This window comes from Vitis vinifera, chromosome 17 (assembly GCF_030704535.1).
Source record: "Vitis vinifera cultivar Pinot Noir 40024 chromosome 17, ASM3070453v1".
Lineage (NCBI taxonomy): Eukaryota > Viridiplantae > Streptophyta > Magnoliopsida > Vitales > Vitaceae > Vitis > Vitis vinifera.
In genome coordinates, this window is record NC_081821.1 from 6,255,345 (window position 1) to 6,269,684 (window position 14,340).

At 36.0% G+C, this 14,340-nt stretch overlaps 2 protein-coding genes and 1 pseudogene across 2 annotated transcripts; 2 read left to right on the forward strand and 1 right to left on the reverse strand.

Annotated features, from left to right (window-relative positions):
* Nucleotides 1–1,173: 1,173 nt before the first annotated feature.
* LOC104882320 (transcription factor MYB35) lies at nucleotides 1,174–2,996 on the reverse strand. Its single transcript, XM_010665127.3, has 3 exons — nucleotides 2,705–2,996; nucleotides 2,411–2,540; nucleotides 1,174–2,048 (listed from the first exon to the last, which is right to left on the reverse strand). Exons 1-3 carry the CDS (start codon nucleotides 2,835–2,837, stop codon nucleotides 1,298–1,300), a joined length of 1,014 nt encoding a protein of 337 aa, XP_010663429.1. The 5' UTR covers nucleotides 2,838–2,996; the 3' UTR covers nucleotides 1,174–1,297.
* A 3,460-nt stretch (nucleotides 2,997–6,456) lies between these two features.
* LOC100253641 (hydroxyproline O-galactosyltransferase GALT6) lies at nucleotides 6,457–10,596 on the forward strand. Its single transcript, XM_002268336.4, has 7 exons — nucleotides 6,457–7,575; nucleotides 8,187–8,419; nucleotides 8,498–8,788; nucleotides 8,896–9,024; nucleotides 9,120–9,293; nucleotides 9,819–9,926; nucleotides 10,066–10,596. The coding sequence occupies exons 1-7, from the start codon at nucleotides 6,705–6,707 to the stop codon at nucleotides 10,273–10,275; spliced, it is 2,016 nt and encodes a 671-aa protein (XP_002268372.1). The 5' UTR covers nucleotides 6,457–6,704; the 3' UTR covers nucleotides 10,276–10,596.
* A 1,975-nt stretch (nucleotides 10,597–12,571) lies between these two features.
* Nucleotides 12,572–14,237, forward strand: LOC100248538 (AAA-ATPase ASD, mitochondrial-like; annotated as a pseudogene).
* Nucleotides 14,238–14,340: the final 103 nt, after the last annotated feature.

Here is a 14,340-nt window from a genome sequence, read left to right on the forward strand (position 1 = left end):
AAATATTACAACGCTCAAATTAAAACTCAAAATTGTGAGAACAATATTGGGCAAAACAGTATCAATGTTCTACATATGCTTGTAAATCCTATGTTTTATACTCATCATATTAAACTTGATTATTACTTTGTCTAAAAGAAGGTAACTATGAGCACTCTTGTGGCTAAATATGTTACCATGCATTCTCAATTTATTGATATTTTTACCAAATATTTGCTAAATGATAATTTCACCATGTTATTGTGCATTCATATTCATTCTTACTCCAATTTAAGGAGCATATAAAGGAAAAAATAAGTATATATATATATATCAATGAAAATAATCAAGAAGATATACAAAAGAGAAATAATGAAACAAAAACAAAAAATGAACCCCATAGTAGGCACAAAACCGCTCTAATCAACAATTCCATAAAAAACAATCAAACATTAATATTTGATTCCCTTAATTTTAATATAACTCATCATAAGTAATAGAAAAAACATTTTCATCGTCAAATTATCAAACTCTTCAACACCAACCATTCATTAATATCAAGCCTACCTCTCTCAATTCATTCTCGTATTATATCATGTTATCATATCTTAAGTTATATGCTATCTAATTTATCTTCTCATGGTATATTCTTAGTACATCATACTATCATACATCAAGTTTTGTATTATCTAACTTATATTTTCAGACAAAATCCCATTTACCCTTCCCTTACATTTCCAAGTTTTCATAAAGTCGTCCCACAATTTCTTCCCATCTTGCAAAAATTGTATGACAACCAGAAAATTCATAATGAAATTTTATTCTTGTTCAAAATTAGGATTGTTATTCATATTTTATAGTATGAATCGTATGATTAGAGTCTCATACAACCATGGTTGAGATAATTAACCCATGATTGGGGTTGGAGTCACAACCTTACGCATCTACATCATAAGATTGAAACAGCTGTAGTAAGCTTTATGCTCTATTCCGCATTGAGTAAATAATTGGGTCGTTCCATGCTTACTTTATGGTTAGGCACAATTAGTCGTTTCCTGGAACCGGCGGACCACTTCACTTAAAGCGCCCTTGGCTAGTTCAGCCCCTATATCGCATGAGACATGGCAACTGGCGGAGCCGCAACGTAATGATGCAGGCAAATTGCTTTGTGGGTTGATTTTTGACAATCTGATCTAGAGAAACATTAATGATTTGGATTGTTCACTTACCTTAAACCATTGAGCAGACAAATTCTAATGTGTGATTCCTTGAAGGGCTAACATTATAGTTCTATCAAATTAACTTAATTGGTGTGAATTCAGTAGTAGAAAGGTTCCTCCAGAAGGCTAGGGAACTCCAAGAACATATCGTTTTCTCGGTCTAGCATGGCTTCCAGAAATGAACTATCATAGGATGATGAAGCTTCAGAGGCGCCATTGCTAAGGACTGTGTTGGTCATCTCTTCAATTGGGTCAACTTGCCGTTGTCCATCTGCATTCGGCTCACTCTGCAGGTCCAAGTTACCCTTTGACATGTTTTCTTGCTCTTGCGGATCAGATGATAAAAATGCATCCTCTAGAAGGAAGTCGCTCCAGCTAAATGTATGGAGTGACTTTGCTTTTGGGGTCAAGCATGTAGAAGATGATGATGGTGACGACAATGAAGAGATGTTTCCATGGTGGATGCAACTTGAGGCTTCTGTGACCAGTTTTATGGCTTTAAGCTGAGTGAGAAGATTCATTGACGGGTTATCGTGGCTGTTACGATTGTTGGTCAAGAAGATTTCTTGAGCTGCTTCTGGTTTTGAGAATTCTTCTGAAGTGATTGCTGATGATTGGTCTGATTTCAACATGAGAGCATTCTTCAAGTCTCTGGTGAGAGACCCAATTCGGGTTCCATTCTTTGGGAGGCCTCCAATGTTTCCATAATCAGCAAGGATCTGAGAGAAGGGTTTATGGGTAATGGGATCAATCCCCATTTCAGAGAGCTTCTTTCTCAGCTTGGTGTTCCAGTAGTTCTTTACGTCATTATCTGTTCTCCCAGGAAGCTGTTGGGCTATTATAGACCACCTGAACCACATAAAACCATAAGAGAAGGATTCATCGTCTTTGCACATTAACCCAAATTGGGTGTCACTAGACAAATTGTTACAAACAGATCGAGCTGTAACAGGAAGAATTTTGAATCTTTTCTTTCCAATTTTCTTGTTACTTTACTGCAAATGGCTTTGGCAAATAGGACTACAGATGTGCCTAGGGGAAAATTGAGAAACAGCCCATCTAAAACAAAAAGATTTATGTGTCAGAGAAAGAATGAAATCAAGGAAATCAATAGGAAATCAGATGTTTGGGTCATGGGAAAAAGAAAAATGTGCAGTTTGGCCCTCCTAAAAAAACTCATATAGAAGTTAACAAACCAATAACCCACCAACCTGCTGCCTATGGTTGCATGAAGTCTAACAATCAACTCCTCTTCTTGGGGTGTAAAGCTCTCATGCTTCAGATCAGGCCTCAAATAATTAGTCCACCTTAGCCTGCAACTCTTCCCGCATCTTCTCAGTCCTGTATAACACCCTCAAGTATTCAAGTATCAATATTCATAAGAAACCAGGGGAAAAAAAAAAAAAAAAAGACACAAAGAAGAATCAGATTAGTGGTAGAATTAGAATTGCAGAACTCTGAAAATTTAATCCAACCTGAATCAGGATAATACAACCTATTCAAACCTGCTTTTTTGGGAACTGCTGTCCAGTTGCCCGTCCCATGTTTTGATACATGGGCAAGTATCTTTGCATCCTCCTCTGCTGTCCAAAGACCCCTCTTCACATTCAGTTTATCACAACATGGTGGTCTCACCATCTTAGAAAGAAAGAAAAAAAAAAAGGTAGAAAAATGGGGAGAAGAGGGGAAGTTGATGAACCAAGGGGAAGGGGGGGAAGGGTGGGAGGAAGGAGATGAAACATGAAGCAGAAATTAATCTCTCTCAAGTCCCACTATGCCTCATATGCTTTGGCTCCAAGAGCTTGCATTGGAGTCAGGTTCAATTCGGGTGAATTATTTGGTTAAATGTAGATTAAAACCAAGTAAAAATAGCTTAAATTATTGATTGTTTAGATTAATTGCATCCTTGTGTGAAAGAAAAAAAGGGTTTTGTATTAGTTTCTGGTAATCACAAGTTTGACGAGGGTCGGACCTATTTTAAATAAGAGATTCAACTAATGGTGGCAGAAACATTATGGGGATTAGAACTCATCTGATACTGTAAATCATCATAGTGACATGATTCACACCAAGGATTGGCCTAGGTATACATAATAGAGAGCTCCCCTCAGGAAAAAAGGAAGCCACCAATGGGCAATGGAAGTGCAGCAAAGTGGAAGCTGCACAAACAAAAATGCAGGTAGGCCCCCAGGCATGAGGTATAAATAAAAGGGTCCATGGAGCACCCAACGGTACTTTTTTCCTATTAGTACCAAAAAGTCATCATCAATCAATTCTACGTGTGTATTTTTAATTTCGTGTTTACTTCCATTTATTTATTCCATCATTCAACGATGTAAATCTCATTATATGTAATTTAATGATTTAGATTTGGACTTTGACAAGTATTATTACGATATTTCAACATTTTCATAAATAAAAAGCTAATAAATAATTCCATGGTGTCGTATATAAGAACAAAGAAAAACAAGAAACACTCCAACCCAAATTCAGCATAAGACAGGTCAAGACTCAGCAGCTTGTGAACATGCCAACTATTACAAGGACATCAGCTTTGAGCATGTACAAAGCTTCTACTTAGGGTTTTTGTTTGTATAGTAATGAAAGGGAGAGAAGAGGGTATAATTATAACATGTGGCACACAGCTCAGGGAAGCTTGCATCCTCACATATTAAAATTTTAACTTTACATAGGGAACAGACAGGTATGCCCAACAAACTAGCTCATCTCATGACACTTCCAATGCCTCCTTTCTCTCTGCCACCTTTACTTCTATAAGACACATCAAATTGTGGGGGGGGGGGCGGGCAAGAACACTAAAAAGAGAAAATTTGAGGTTTTTTTGAATTAATATTGTAGAAATGAGTATGATGTGTTATAAAGATACATGATCAAAAGTTGGAACTTAAGAGAGAAGAAAAGGTGATTAGTTAAAGTAATAATACAAATAAGGGTTATGCTTGGAATGAGGAGAATGTTTGACGTGTTTTATAATTGTTTTCAAAAGTAGTTTTAAAAATTAGTTTTTAAAAACTGTTTTTGAAAATTGTTGTTTTATGTTTTGTACAATAAACATTTGTTCGGGAATCTGAAATATTCTTAACTTATTTTTAATATTTTTAAAATTTGTTTTTATGTTGAGTACTTTATTTTTAATCATTTTTGTATAATTATTTTTAAAAAATAATTAAAAGATATAATTTGAAACACCATATTTTAGAATTTTTTTTCACAGAATTGTTTTTTTATTTCATTTTTAAAAGTCCTTATGCTTGTTGCAAAAAATCCTTCAAATTCAATTATCAATATAAATTTTAAACTATGTTAAAAAATAAACATAATAAATTAAGTTTTTTTAATCATCATTAGTATTTTATTTTATATATGTTTTAAAAAAATAAAAGTAAAAATTATTTATTTTATATAATAAATAAATAAATTCACATACAAATTCTCATATTTAAAATAAAAATAAACCCATTATTTATTTTATTATATTGTATATAAATTGTATAATTTTTAATCTATGAGTAATCCATAAATGCATAGGAAGAAGTAACTGTCCACCCATGAAGAATGAAAGCCTTAAATTTGAAGGAATTGTAGTTGGACTTAGTCTTTAAATGGGCTATATGACAACATAAACTTATATGTTAATTTCATTAATTTAAGGTTGAATTGTATCTTAATTTAATTTGTTAATGCTTAGTAAAAGTGGTAACCTTCTCTACCTTTGCGGTTGCATATTTGCTATTAAGATAACCAATTAAATAAGTGCCTTAATTAACAATCTAACATTTTAAATGTCATTTAAGATACTATTAATATTTTTTTTTTAAAAAAAAACATACCAACATTAATTAATAAATAGGGTCAAGATTTTGTAACATATTTGCACCAAAATTCTTTGACTTAATAGTAATAAATTTTAACCATTAATGAGGTTAACAATTCACTTGCATATGTCTTTTTTTTTTTTTTTTTGGTTTAATTTACTTAGATTTAAGAGATGAGAAATGGTTAAAAGTATTTTTAATATTTTTTTTATAATATTTTTTAATAAAAATAATATCTATAAACAATTAGTCCCAAAAATTCATAATGGCTAAAAATTACTAAGAGAAATCATCTCAAATTTACCATAAAATTACATTAAATTGAAGGGTTATTTGATTAAAAGAGCCTCTCAAAACCCAATTTTTTAAATTTAATCTCCCATTCTTTTTTGACATTATTTGGATAAAAATGCCCCCACTATATTCTTGTAAAAATAACAATTTTTTTTAAAACCTATATGTAAATACTTGAAATAAAAAATGACATTTATGTCAAAAATGGGTTATTTTTTCAAAAACAACATGGGATGGGTTAGATTTCCAATTTTAGGATTATTTCATCATTTTTAACCAAATATTTCTAAATTGAAATGCAAATTTTTATTTTTATTTTAGAAAAGCTCAAAACCCACTTGGGCCAATTTGAAAAGATTTTTTTTTTTTTAAAAAAAAATAAGAGCGCATTTAGCCGTATGATTTAAAAATAATTTTTTATTTTTAAAAATAATTGTCTATTTTTTTAACATTTTCTAACAAACACTAAAAATAAATTGAAATAAAAAACAATTTTTAGGGAACAAGTAAGAATTGTTTTCACCGATTCTTAGAAACAAAAGTAAAATATGGATCATCATGTTTTTTTAAACTTGCTTTTAAAAACCGTTTTTTATTCTTTAACTTAAAAGTAGTTTTTGAAAATAAGTTTCATAAAACATGGCCAATTTGGCCCTAATTCTTTCATATATATATATATATATATATATTATAATAAAAGTATACTCCAAAATTTAAATATTATAAACCTATTTTCTAGATATTTTAAATATTAAAAAAAAAGATTTTATTTATGGTCCTATATTTTAATTATTCTTGGTATTTATGCAATTATTTTTTAAAGTAAATTACAGTAGAAAAATATATTCTCAAAAAACATTTATTTAAAACAAGTTTTCAAAAAATGGATTAAAAAAAGTTATATTTTCCTTATCGAGCAATGTATAATTTAATGATTTTGTTCCAAAATTGTTAATGCCAAGATTGGTGATGGAACTCTCTTAAATTTCTTGTGTTTTTTTTTACCATTTATGTGAAATTTATATTTTAAGATATATAAATAAATAAATAAATAAATAAATAATATGAAAAGGAATGGGTCTTGAAGGGTGGTGGGAGGCTGAGTAGGTCCATTTACTCGTTCCGGACTATTTCCCATATTCCGATTCCGTTTCAAAGTGTGATTTGTTAATTTGAAAAAGCAAAAGGAGACAAGAGGGAGAGAGAGAGAAAATTCTGTGATATAGGGAGGCGTTCACCGAACCGCTCAGCTTTGGGAACCTCTCTCTCTCTTTCCAATTCTCTGTCTCTCTGTTCGAGTTTCTCTGTCTCTGTATTGGGGTGTGTTGATGCTTTGAAGTATTTGTTGTTGTTGTTGTTGTGTGGAAGATTGAGGATGAAGAAGAGAGGCGAATTGGACGTGTTCGTGTCTGTCAGCAGGAAGAGGGCGGTTCAACTGTTGGTGGGTGTGGGGCTTTTGTACGTGATCTTGGTGGGTTTGGAGATTCCATTCGTGTTCAGAACTGGGTTCGGCGCTGTTTCTCATGAGGGCCTCAATGGCTTGATGGGCGACGCATTGCCTCGCTCGTTTCAGCTTGCGAGCGAAGAGGATATGGAAGAAAGGGCCGCCCCAACCCGCCCACTCCAAGTCCCCTTTAGGGTTTCTCAGGGTTTAGCCCCACAGGGCACAAGGCAACTCACCGAGTACAGTGGGGTCTCGGGCTTGAAATTGGGCCATTTGGACGTGAATGCCAGTGGAAGAGATGGATTTTCAGAGCTGGAGAAGACAGCCAAGGTGGCGTGGGACATAGGAAAGAAACTCTGGGCCGACCTCCAATCGGGGAAAATTCAAACCGACATCAACAAGAATGGGGATGCTCGACCGGAGTCGTGTGCGCACTCGGTTGCACTCTCAGGGCCTGAATTCTTAAAACGAGGAAATATCATGGTGCTGCCGTGTGGGTTAACGTTGGGATCGCACCTTACCGTTGTGGGAAAACCGAGGTCGGCACACCCAGAACACGACCCAAAGATATCTCTGCTGAGGGATGGGGATGAATCGGTGATGGTTTCGCAGTTTATCTTGGAGTTGCAGGGGTTGAAGACGGTGGACGGTGAGGACCCACCGAGGATCTTGCATTTGAATCCAAGGATAAAGGGGGATTGGAGTAGGAAGCCTGTTATAGAGCAAAATACTTGTTATAGGATGCAGTGGGGAACGGCCCTTCGATGCGAAGGGTGGAAATCTAAGGCTGACGAGGAAACTGGTGAGTGGATTTGATTGAGTTTTTGTGATTTTGTCTGAAAAATCGTTGCTTTTGTTTGATTTTAATTGCTGAATCTGAATTAGCACATTGGAGTTTTACCTTGGGAAAAAGGCATAAATTTGGTATGAAGTTGGGAGTTTTGGATGATTGATCCTCTTTATAGCAAGCAACTTGGTTTTCTGGTTTGTTGTACTTGTATGATTGACTGGTAAGAGATAGGACTTTTAGGTGTGGAGGACCTGTAACATGAGAAGATGTCATGATCTCTAAAATTTTTCGCCCCTGTTGTGTACAGAGATCAGGAAAAGGAAAGGAAATTTGGAATCTTGCAAGTATTTGGGGTTGGAATCATGGTTGTAAGATTTCTAATTTTCTTTTCTTTCATCTCCTTGTCAACCATAAGGAGCGGTGGTTTTCCCTGCTCCATCTTTCTGTTTTGTTTTTATTGTTGGTCATACTGCTTAGATTTGAATTATTTCTTTCATTCTTTCAAAAGATGCCAATTGATTTTAGTGAATGGTACTGACGGAATAATTCTACATTTTGAAAACTTATTGTTGGTTTCTCCTTTTGTATAAAACATTTGTGGGAATTCTTTGGACTGTCTGCAGTTGATGGTCTGGCGAAATGTGAGAAGTGGATCCGTGATGATGATGATCACTCAGAGTCATCCAAGTCTACATGGTGGTTGAACAGGCTGATAGGCCGAACAAAGAAAGTGACAGTAGACTGGTCATTCCCTTTTGAAGAGGAAAAACTATTTGTGCTAACTATTAGTGCTGGCTTGGAGGGATACCACATCAGTGTCGATGGGAGGCATATCACTTCTTTTCCTTATCGCACAGTGAGTAACATCCTGAAGCCTACTGATCTCATGATGATTGTGGATTTTTCTTAAGATTGTTTGATATTTTTTTTATAGGGTTTTGCTCTTGAGGATGCCACCGGGTTATCTTTGACTGGGGACATTGATGTACATGCCATATTTGCTGCTTCTTTGCCCACATCACATCCAAATTATGCACCACAGAGGCATCTTGAGATGTCAAGTATATGGAAGGCACCATCACTTCCTAATGGACCTGTAGAACTTTTCATTGGTATTCTTTCTGCAGGCAACCATTTTGCCGAACGGATGGCTGTGAGGAAGTCTTGGATGCAACACAAGTTCATTAGATCTTCAAATGTTGTCGCTCGTTTCTTTGTAGCACTGGTAAGTCAAGGTACTTAAGGCACATGTAGTTTCAACTGTGACTTGTTTGTGTACACACTGCCAGTTAGAGATGATCTAAATTTCTTTCTGAATTGATGTTTGGGCAGCATGCAAGAAAAGAAGTGAATGTGGAGTTAAAGAAAGAAGCAGAATATTTTGGTGATATAGTTATGGTGCCTTACATGGATAATTATGACCTTGTTGTTCTGAAAACACTCGCGATTAGTGAATATGGGGTAAGTAGAGGAATAATTACAAAGTTGGAAATGCTGATATTGATTTTTTTCCCTCCCAAGACATAATCATGTTTGATGGGTTTGGCTGTTCACAGGTTCACACAGTATCTGCAAAGTATATAATGAAATGTGACGATGACACATTTGTTAGAGTGGATGCGGTACTTGATGAAGCAAGGAAAGTACCTGATGGTAGTAGCTTGTATGTCGGAAACATGAATTACTACCATAAGCCCTTGCGCTATGGTAAATGGGCGGTGACATATGAGGTGTGGATGGTCTCATTAATCCTGCTACCTTTGATTTCACAAATTGTCTTTATTTGTTTGTTCATGTAGATATGATAACTTTGAATCTCCAACTTAATGATTTTTTATAGGTATCTTCAACTTAGTATAATTTTGATTTTAAATGGATTTTACCAATTCTAGCCAAGTTCTTTTCCTCATTTTGCTTATTCTAGTGATTGTCCCTGGCATCAGTTTGATTTATATCATATAAGTACTGATGGTTTTCAGATTCCTGCCTATTGCGATTTTGGGCTACAGGTGGCTCTGGGAGGGTGTGATATATATATATATATATATATATATATATATATATATATATATATATATATATTTTTGAGCTACATATAAAAGTGCTACTCTTATTTTGTTTTGTTTTTCCCTTCAGCCCGAAATCAAGCAGTCCCAATGTCATAGATTATTTTGTTTCATTTTTCTTAATTTAGGATGCTCGTGAAGCATTTCCAATATAGTTTACCTTACTTTGCTTTTTGGCTGTGGTTTCAGGAGTGGCCTGAAGAAGATTATCCGCCCTATGCAAATGGGCCAGGCTACATTTTATCGTATGATGTTGCACACTTCATTGTAAATGAGTTTGAGAAACACAAATTAAGGGTGAGTAGCAAATTTGCATTTTCAGCTCTCTCTCTCTCTCTCTCTCTCTCTCACTCATGCGTGTGTGCACATACACATTTGAATAAGGTAAAGAGTAGGAGTTATTTGGGGGTGACTAACTAATTTCCTTGTTAAACAGCTGTTTAAGATGGAGGATGTGAGCATGGGGATGTGGGTAGGGCAGTTCAACAGCTCAAGATCAGTGGAATATCGACACAGCTTGAAATTCTGTCAGTTTGGATGCATAGAAGAGTATTACACAGCACATTACCAGTCTCCAAGGCAGATGATCTGCTTGTGGGAAAAATTACAACAAAATGGAAGGCCACAGTGCTGCAACATGAGATGATAATTGTGAAGTCTGGTGGTAGAAAATCTGGTGAAGAATCCGAAAGACAACAAAGAAGCTTTTTGCAGTCGTAGCAAATATATATTGTACATTCAGAGGGTTGGGGCTAGTGATATATATATATATAGAGGGACTTTTCAAGGGCCTTTCAAATTCATTCATTATTTCTTTCTCCTTGACCTTTCCATTCATTTGTTATTTTTGGGAAGATAGTGAAGAAGGGTGGCTCATATGATGCAGGATAAACATTTCCACACAAATCCTACTTCTGTTATCTACCATAGAACCACACCCAAATATGAAATTTTGTAGTTACATTCATGTTTATTATCTTCTTTTACTTCTCTCCCAATTCCCCTCCCCTTTATTGGTCCTCATAAAGTCATGATTGCATAGAGGTGGTGATTTTGTCTGCTTATGGGGAAACCCTCATTTTTCTCAGTGGCACGATTTCTTTCATTTACTGAAATTGGAGGCAAAACCATGGAGAACCGTTGAGGAGTTACTAACAGAGGACATGAGATGGACAATGGCATCAACATTGATTATTATGATGAAATTAGAGGGAGCTATAACAGAGGATAAGGACAAGGACAGGGACTAAAAGTGATATGACTTGAAAAAGTGAGGTTAGATCACCAAGTGGATGGAATAGAGTTAGCTAATATACTAGCCTCTTTTTGCCAACCTAACCCTGTGACATCTCAGTTTTGAACTATTAACAAAGTACAGTAGATATCCATGGAGCATCCCATGACATTAACGGTGGATTTAGAACGTTGGAATGGGAAATGGGAAATTTATTAAGATAATTTTTCAATTGAACTCACCTCATCTGCCAATTCAAAGTGAAAAAAAGGTTAAATCTGATTTTTTTTTTCCTCTCTTCTTCAACTTTAATTCTTTCTTCTTAATAAAAAATAAATTTTGATTCAAAGTTATCATTATATCATTTTTTTTAAATGCATGCAAAAAAAAAAAAAAATTTAAAAGGGATAAGAGAGAATATCTCAAAGAAAAGGGGAATCAATTTCAATTTGGTTAATTATGCTAACTGCAGGGGCAAAAAAAAGTGGGTAATCCTTTACTCTCTGCTACATAATAGTGAACATGTCAGGCAAAATGAAATTGGTAAAGGTTGATAGGAAAACCCCCCATGGAGAGAGTGGATTTTGAGCTTATGAACTTTTGACCTAGGCTTTGAAAGTCTTTCCTTTTTCCATGTTAGGCAAAATGGTCGGAAAGCTTGACCCAAAAAACTATAATCATTTCCCTCAGCTCTTCCATGAAGAATTCAAAAGGCTAATATGGAAAGGAGAATTTTCTTCCCAATCTCTAAGAATTCTCTTTCTAAGTAATTGATTATCCTTTTTCCTTGGTCGTTAACGCCCACCCTTTGGGAAAAACCTACCATTGCTTGGAACTCTCCCTTCAATCCACTTATTTTGACGTTTGACATGTTCCTAAAAGCCATGTAGCATGCCAATACAGCTCTCCTTCCCAACCCCATGTACAATTCAAACACGGCTCCTCCATTCCAGAAGAGATTATTTTCAAATTTTATGATGTCATCCCTATGATATCATCCCTGTGTCCTTGTTAATTTTTTTTTTTTTTTTTTTTAAAAAAACGTATATGTACTAATTTTAAAATTTGAATAGAAATTTATGTGTCTGTTGAGTCCCCACCAACACAAATTCACTGTTCAATTATTGCATTCCACCTTCCATTTTAAATTTCTTTAAAGACCCCATTGATGTTGTTTTGGCCTGTTCCCCAGCCTTTTGAGGCCCCCATTAGACACTTTCACTTTGAAGTGAGTCCTGGCGATGCAGACATTGATATTTTGGGCAACTTACCTCTGTATATAATGTAACTCGGCCTGCCCTTTCCAGCTCCATCTTTCTTTTATGAGTCAGGCCAAGAATACTTGATTATTAAACTTAGGACAAGATTAAAAGTAGAGAGAAGATTCAGGCATCAAGAGCCCCACCCCACCGTCCATACTACATCATATTGTTCTATAATCCAGGTGCCAGGCTCTAATGATTTATAACAAGAACGATGGTCTATGTAAGACGACACTAATGACCTGGACTCAGCCAATGAAAGAAACTTGAAGATGTGGAGAATGGAGTAAATTGTTGTTAAGACTATACTTTATTGATATTTTGTTATTAATTATGGATTTGGTAGTGATAATTGGAGACTAGTCTTTTTCTCATCCTCTACCTACTCTGTCTCTTCACAAGATAAAAGTGAAATAGAGACCATGATGCTATGATACCACAAAACCATGAAAAACTCTGCATTCCTAGAAAGAAAAGGCCGTGAGCAAGAATTACCTAACCTAACCTCGATGATGCCAGAGAACATAGCTGCAGTATGAGCGAGTCTGGGCTCGACTGTTGCCAGTTTCATGTTCTTCTGGGCAGTCTTCAGGCAGTTCATTCCGTATGAACTACGCCACCACTTGGAAAACTTAACACATAAAATCATGGGCCTTTTTCATCCTTACATCCAGATTTCCTTCCATGAGTTCACTGGAGATCGGCTCAAGCGCAGTGAAGCCTACACTGCTGTTGAGGCATACCTCAGCACAAATTCATCCAAGAATGCAAAGAGACTCAAGGCTGAGATAGCGAAGGATTGCAGCAGTCTAGTGCTCAGCATGGATGAACATCAGAGAGTGACTGATGAATTTCGTGGGGCAAAAGTTTGGTGGGCTGCCAGCAAAGTAGTTCCACCCGCACGGTCGTCAGTTTCTTTTTATCCAGAAAAAGAAAAGAGATACTACAAGCTCATATTCCATAAAAAGTACAGGGAGATCATGACTGACAATTACTTGGAGCATGTAGTGAAGGAGGGGAAGGAAATCGGAGTAAGGAACAGGCAAAGGAAGCTTTACACCAACTGCAGCAACCATAGATGGCCAAGCCACAATCAGCCTATGTGGAGCCATGTGGCATTTGAGCATCCAGCAACATTTGAGACAATCGCTTTGGAACCAGAGAAGAAGCAAGATATCATTGATGATCTCGACTTTTAGCAAGAGCAAGGATTATTATGCTAGGATTGGGAAGGTGTGGAAGCGGGGTTATCTCCTTTATGGCCCACCAGGAACTGGTAAATCCACCATGATTGCTGCAATGGCTAATCTATTGAGCTATGATGTTTATGATCTTGAGCTTACAGCAGTGAAGGACAACACCGAGCTGAGGAAGCTTTTGATTGAGACAACCAATAAATCTATTATAGTGATTGAAGATATAGATTGCTCGCTTGATCTTACAGGTCAGAGGAAGAAGAAAGAGGAGAAATCCTCTGAAAGCCAGGAGGATGAGAAGGTGAAGGAAATTTCCAGGAAGGACAACAGGGAAGAGAGCAGCAAAGTCACCCTCTCAGGGCTTTTGAATTTCATTGACGGGCTATGGTCTGCTTGTGGAGGGGAGAGGCTAATCGTCTTCACTACAAACTATGTGGAGAAGCTGGACCCCGCACTAATAAGAAGGGGTCGAATGGACAAGCATATTGAGTTCTCCTACTGCAGTTTCAAGGCATTCAAAGTGCTAGCAAATAATTACCTGGGTCTTGAGACACATCCACTGTTTGAAATGATTCAACAGTCAATGGAGGAGACCAATATCACGCCTGCTGATGTTGCAGAGAACCTCATGCCCAAATCCCCAACAGAAGATGCAGAGAAATGTCTTTTAAACCTAATTTGAGCTCTTGAAGAAGCAAAGGAAGAAGCAGCTAAGAAAAATGCTGAGGAATTGAATGACAGGCAAAAAAAGATGAGACTATTCAGTCACAAGAGATCAACTGATCAAGCAGAACAAATAAACTGAAAAATGTATCATGCAATGGTCATGCAACTTTATAACTGAAATAATTCATGTATAAAATGTTCTTGGATGCCAAAACCGTCGTGTATCAACAACCTGTTTGAAAACTGAAGGATGTTTAACATCTAAATCAACATATTAAAAACAAATTAGCAGCACAAGCAGTTTCATTCATGCATTTTCATCAGAACATTAAGGTCATGTCCATGAACAAATA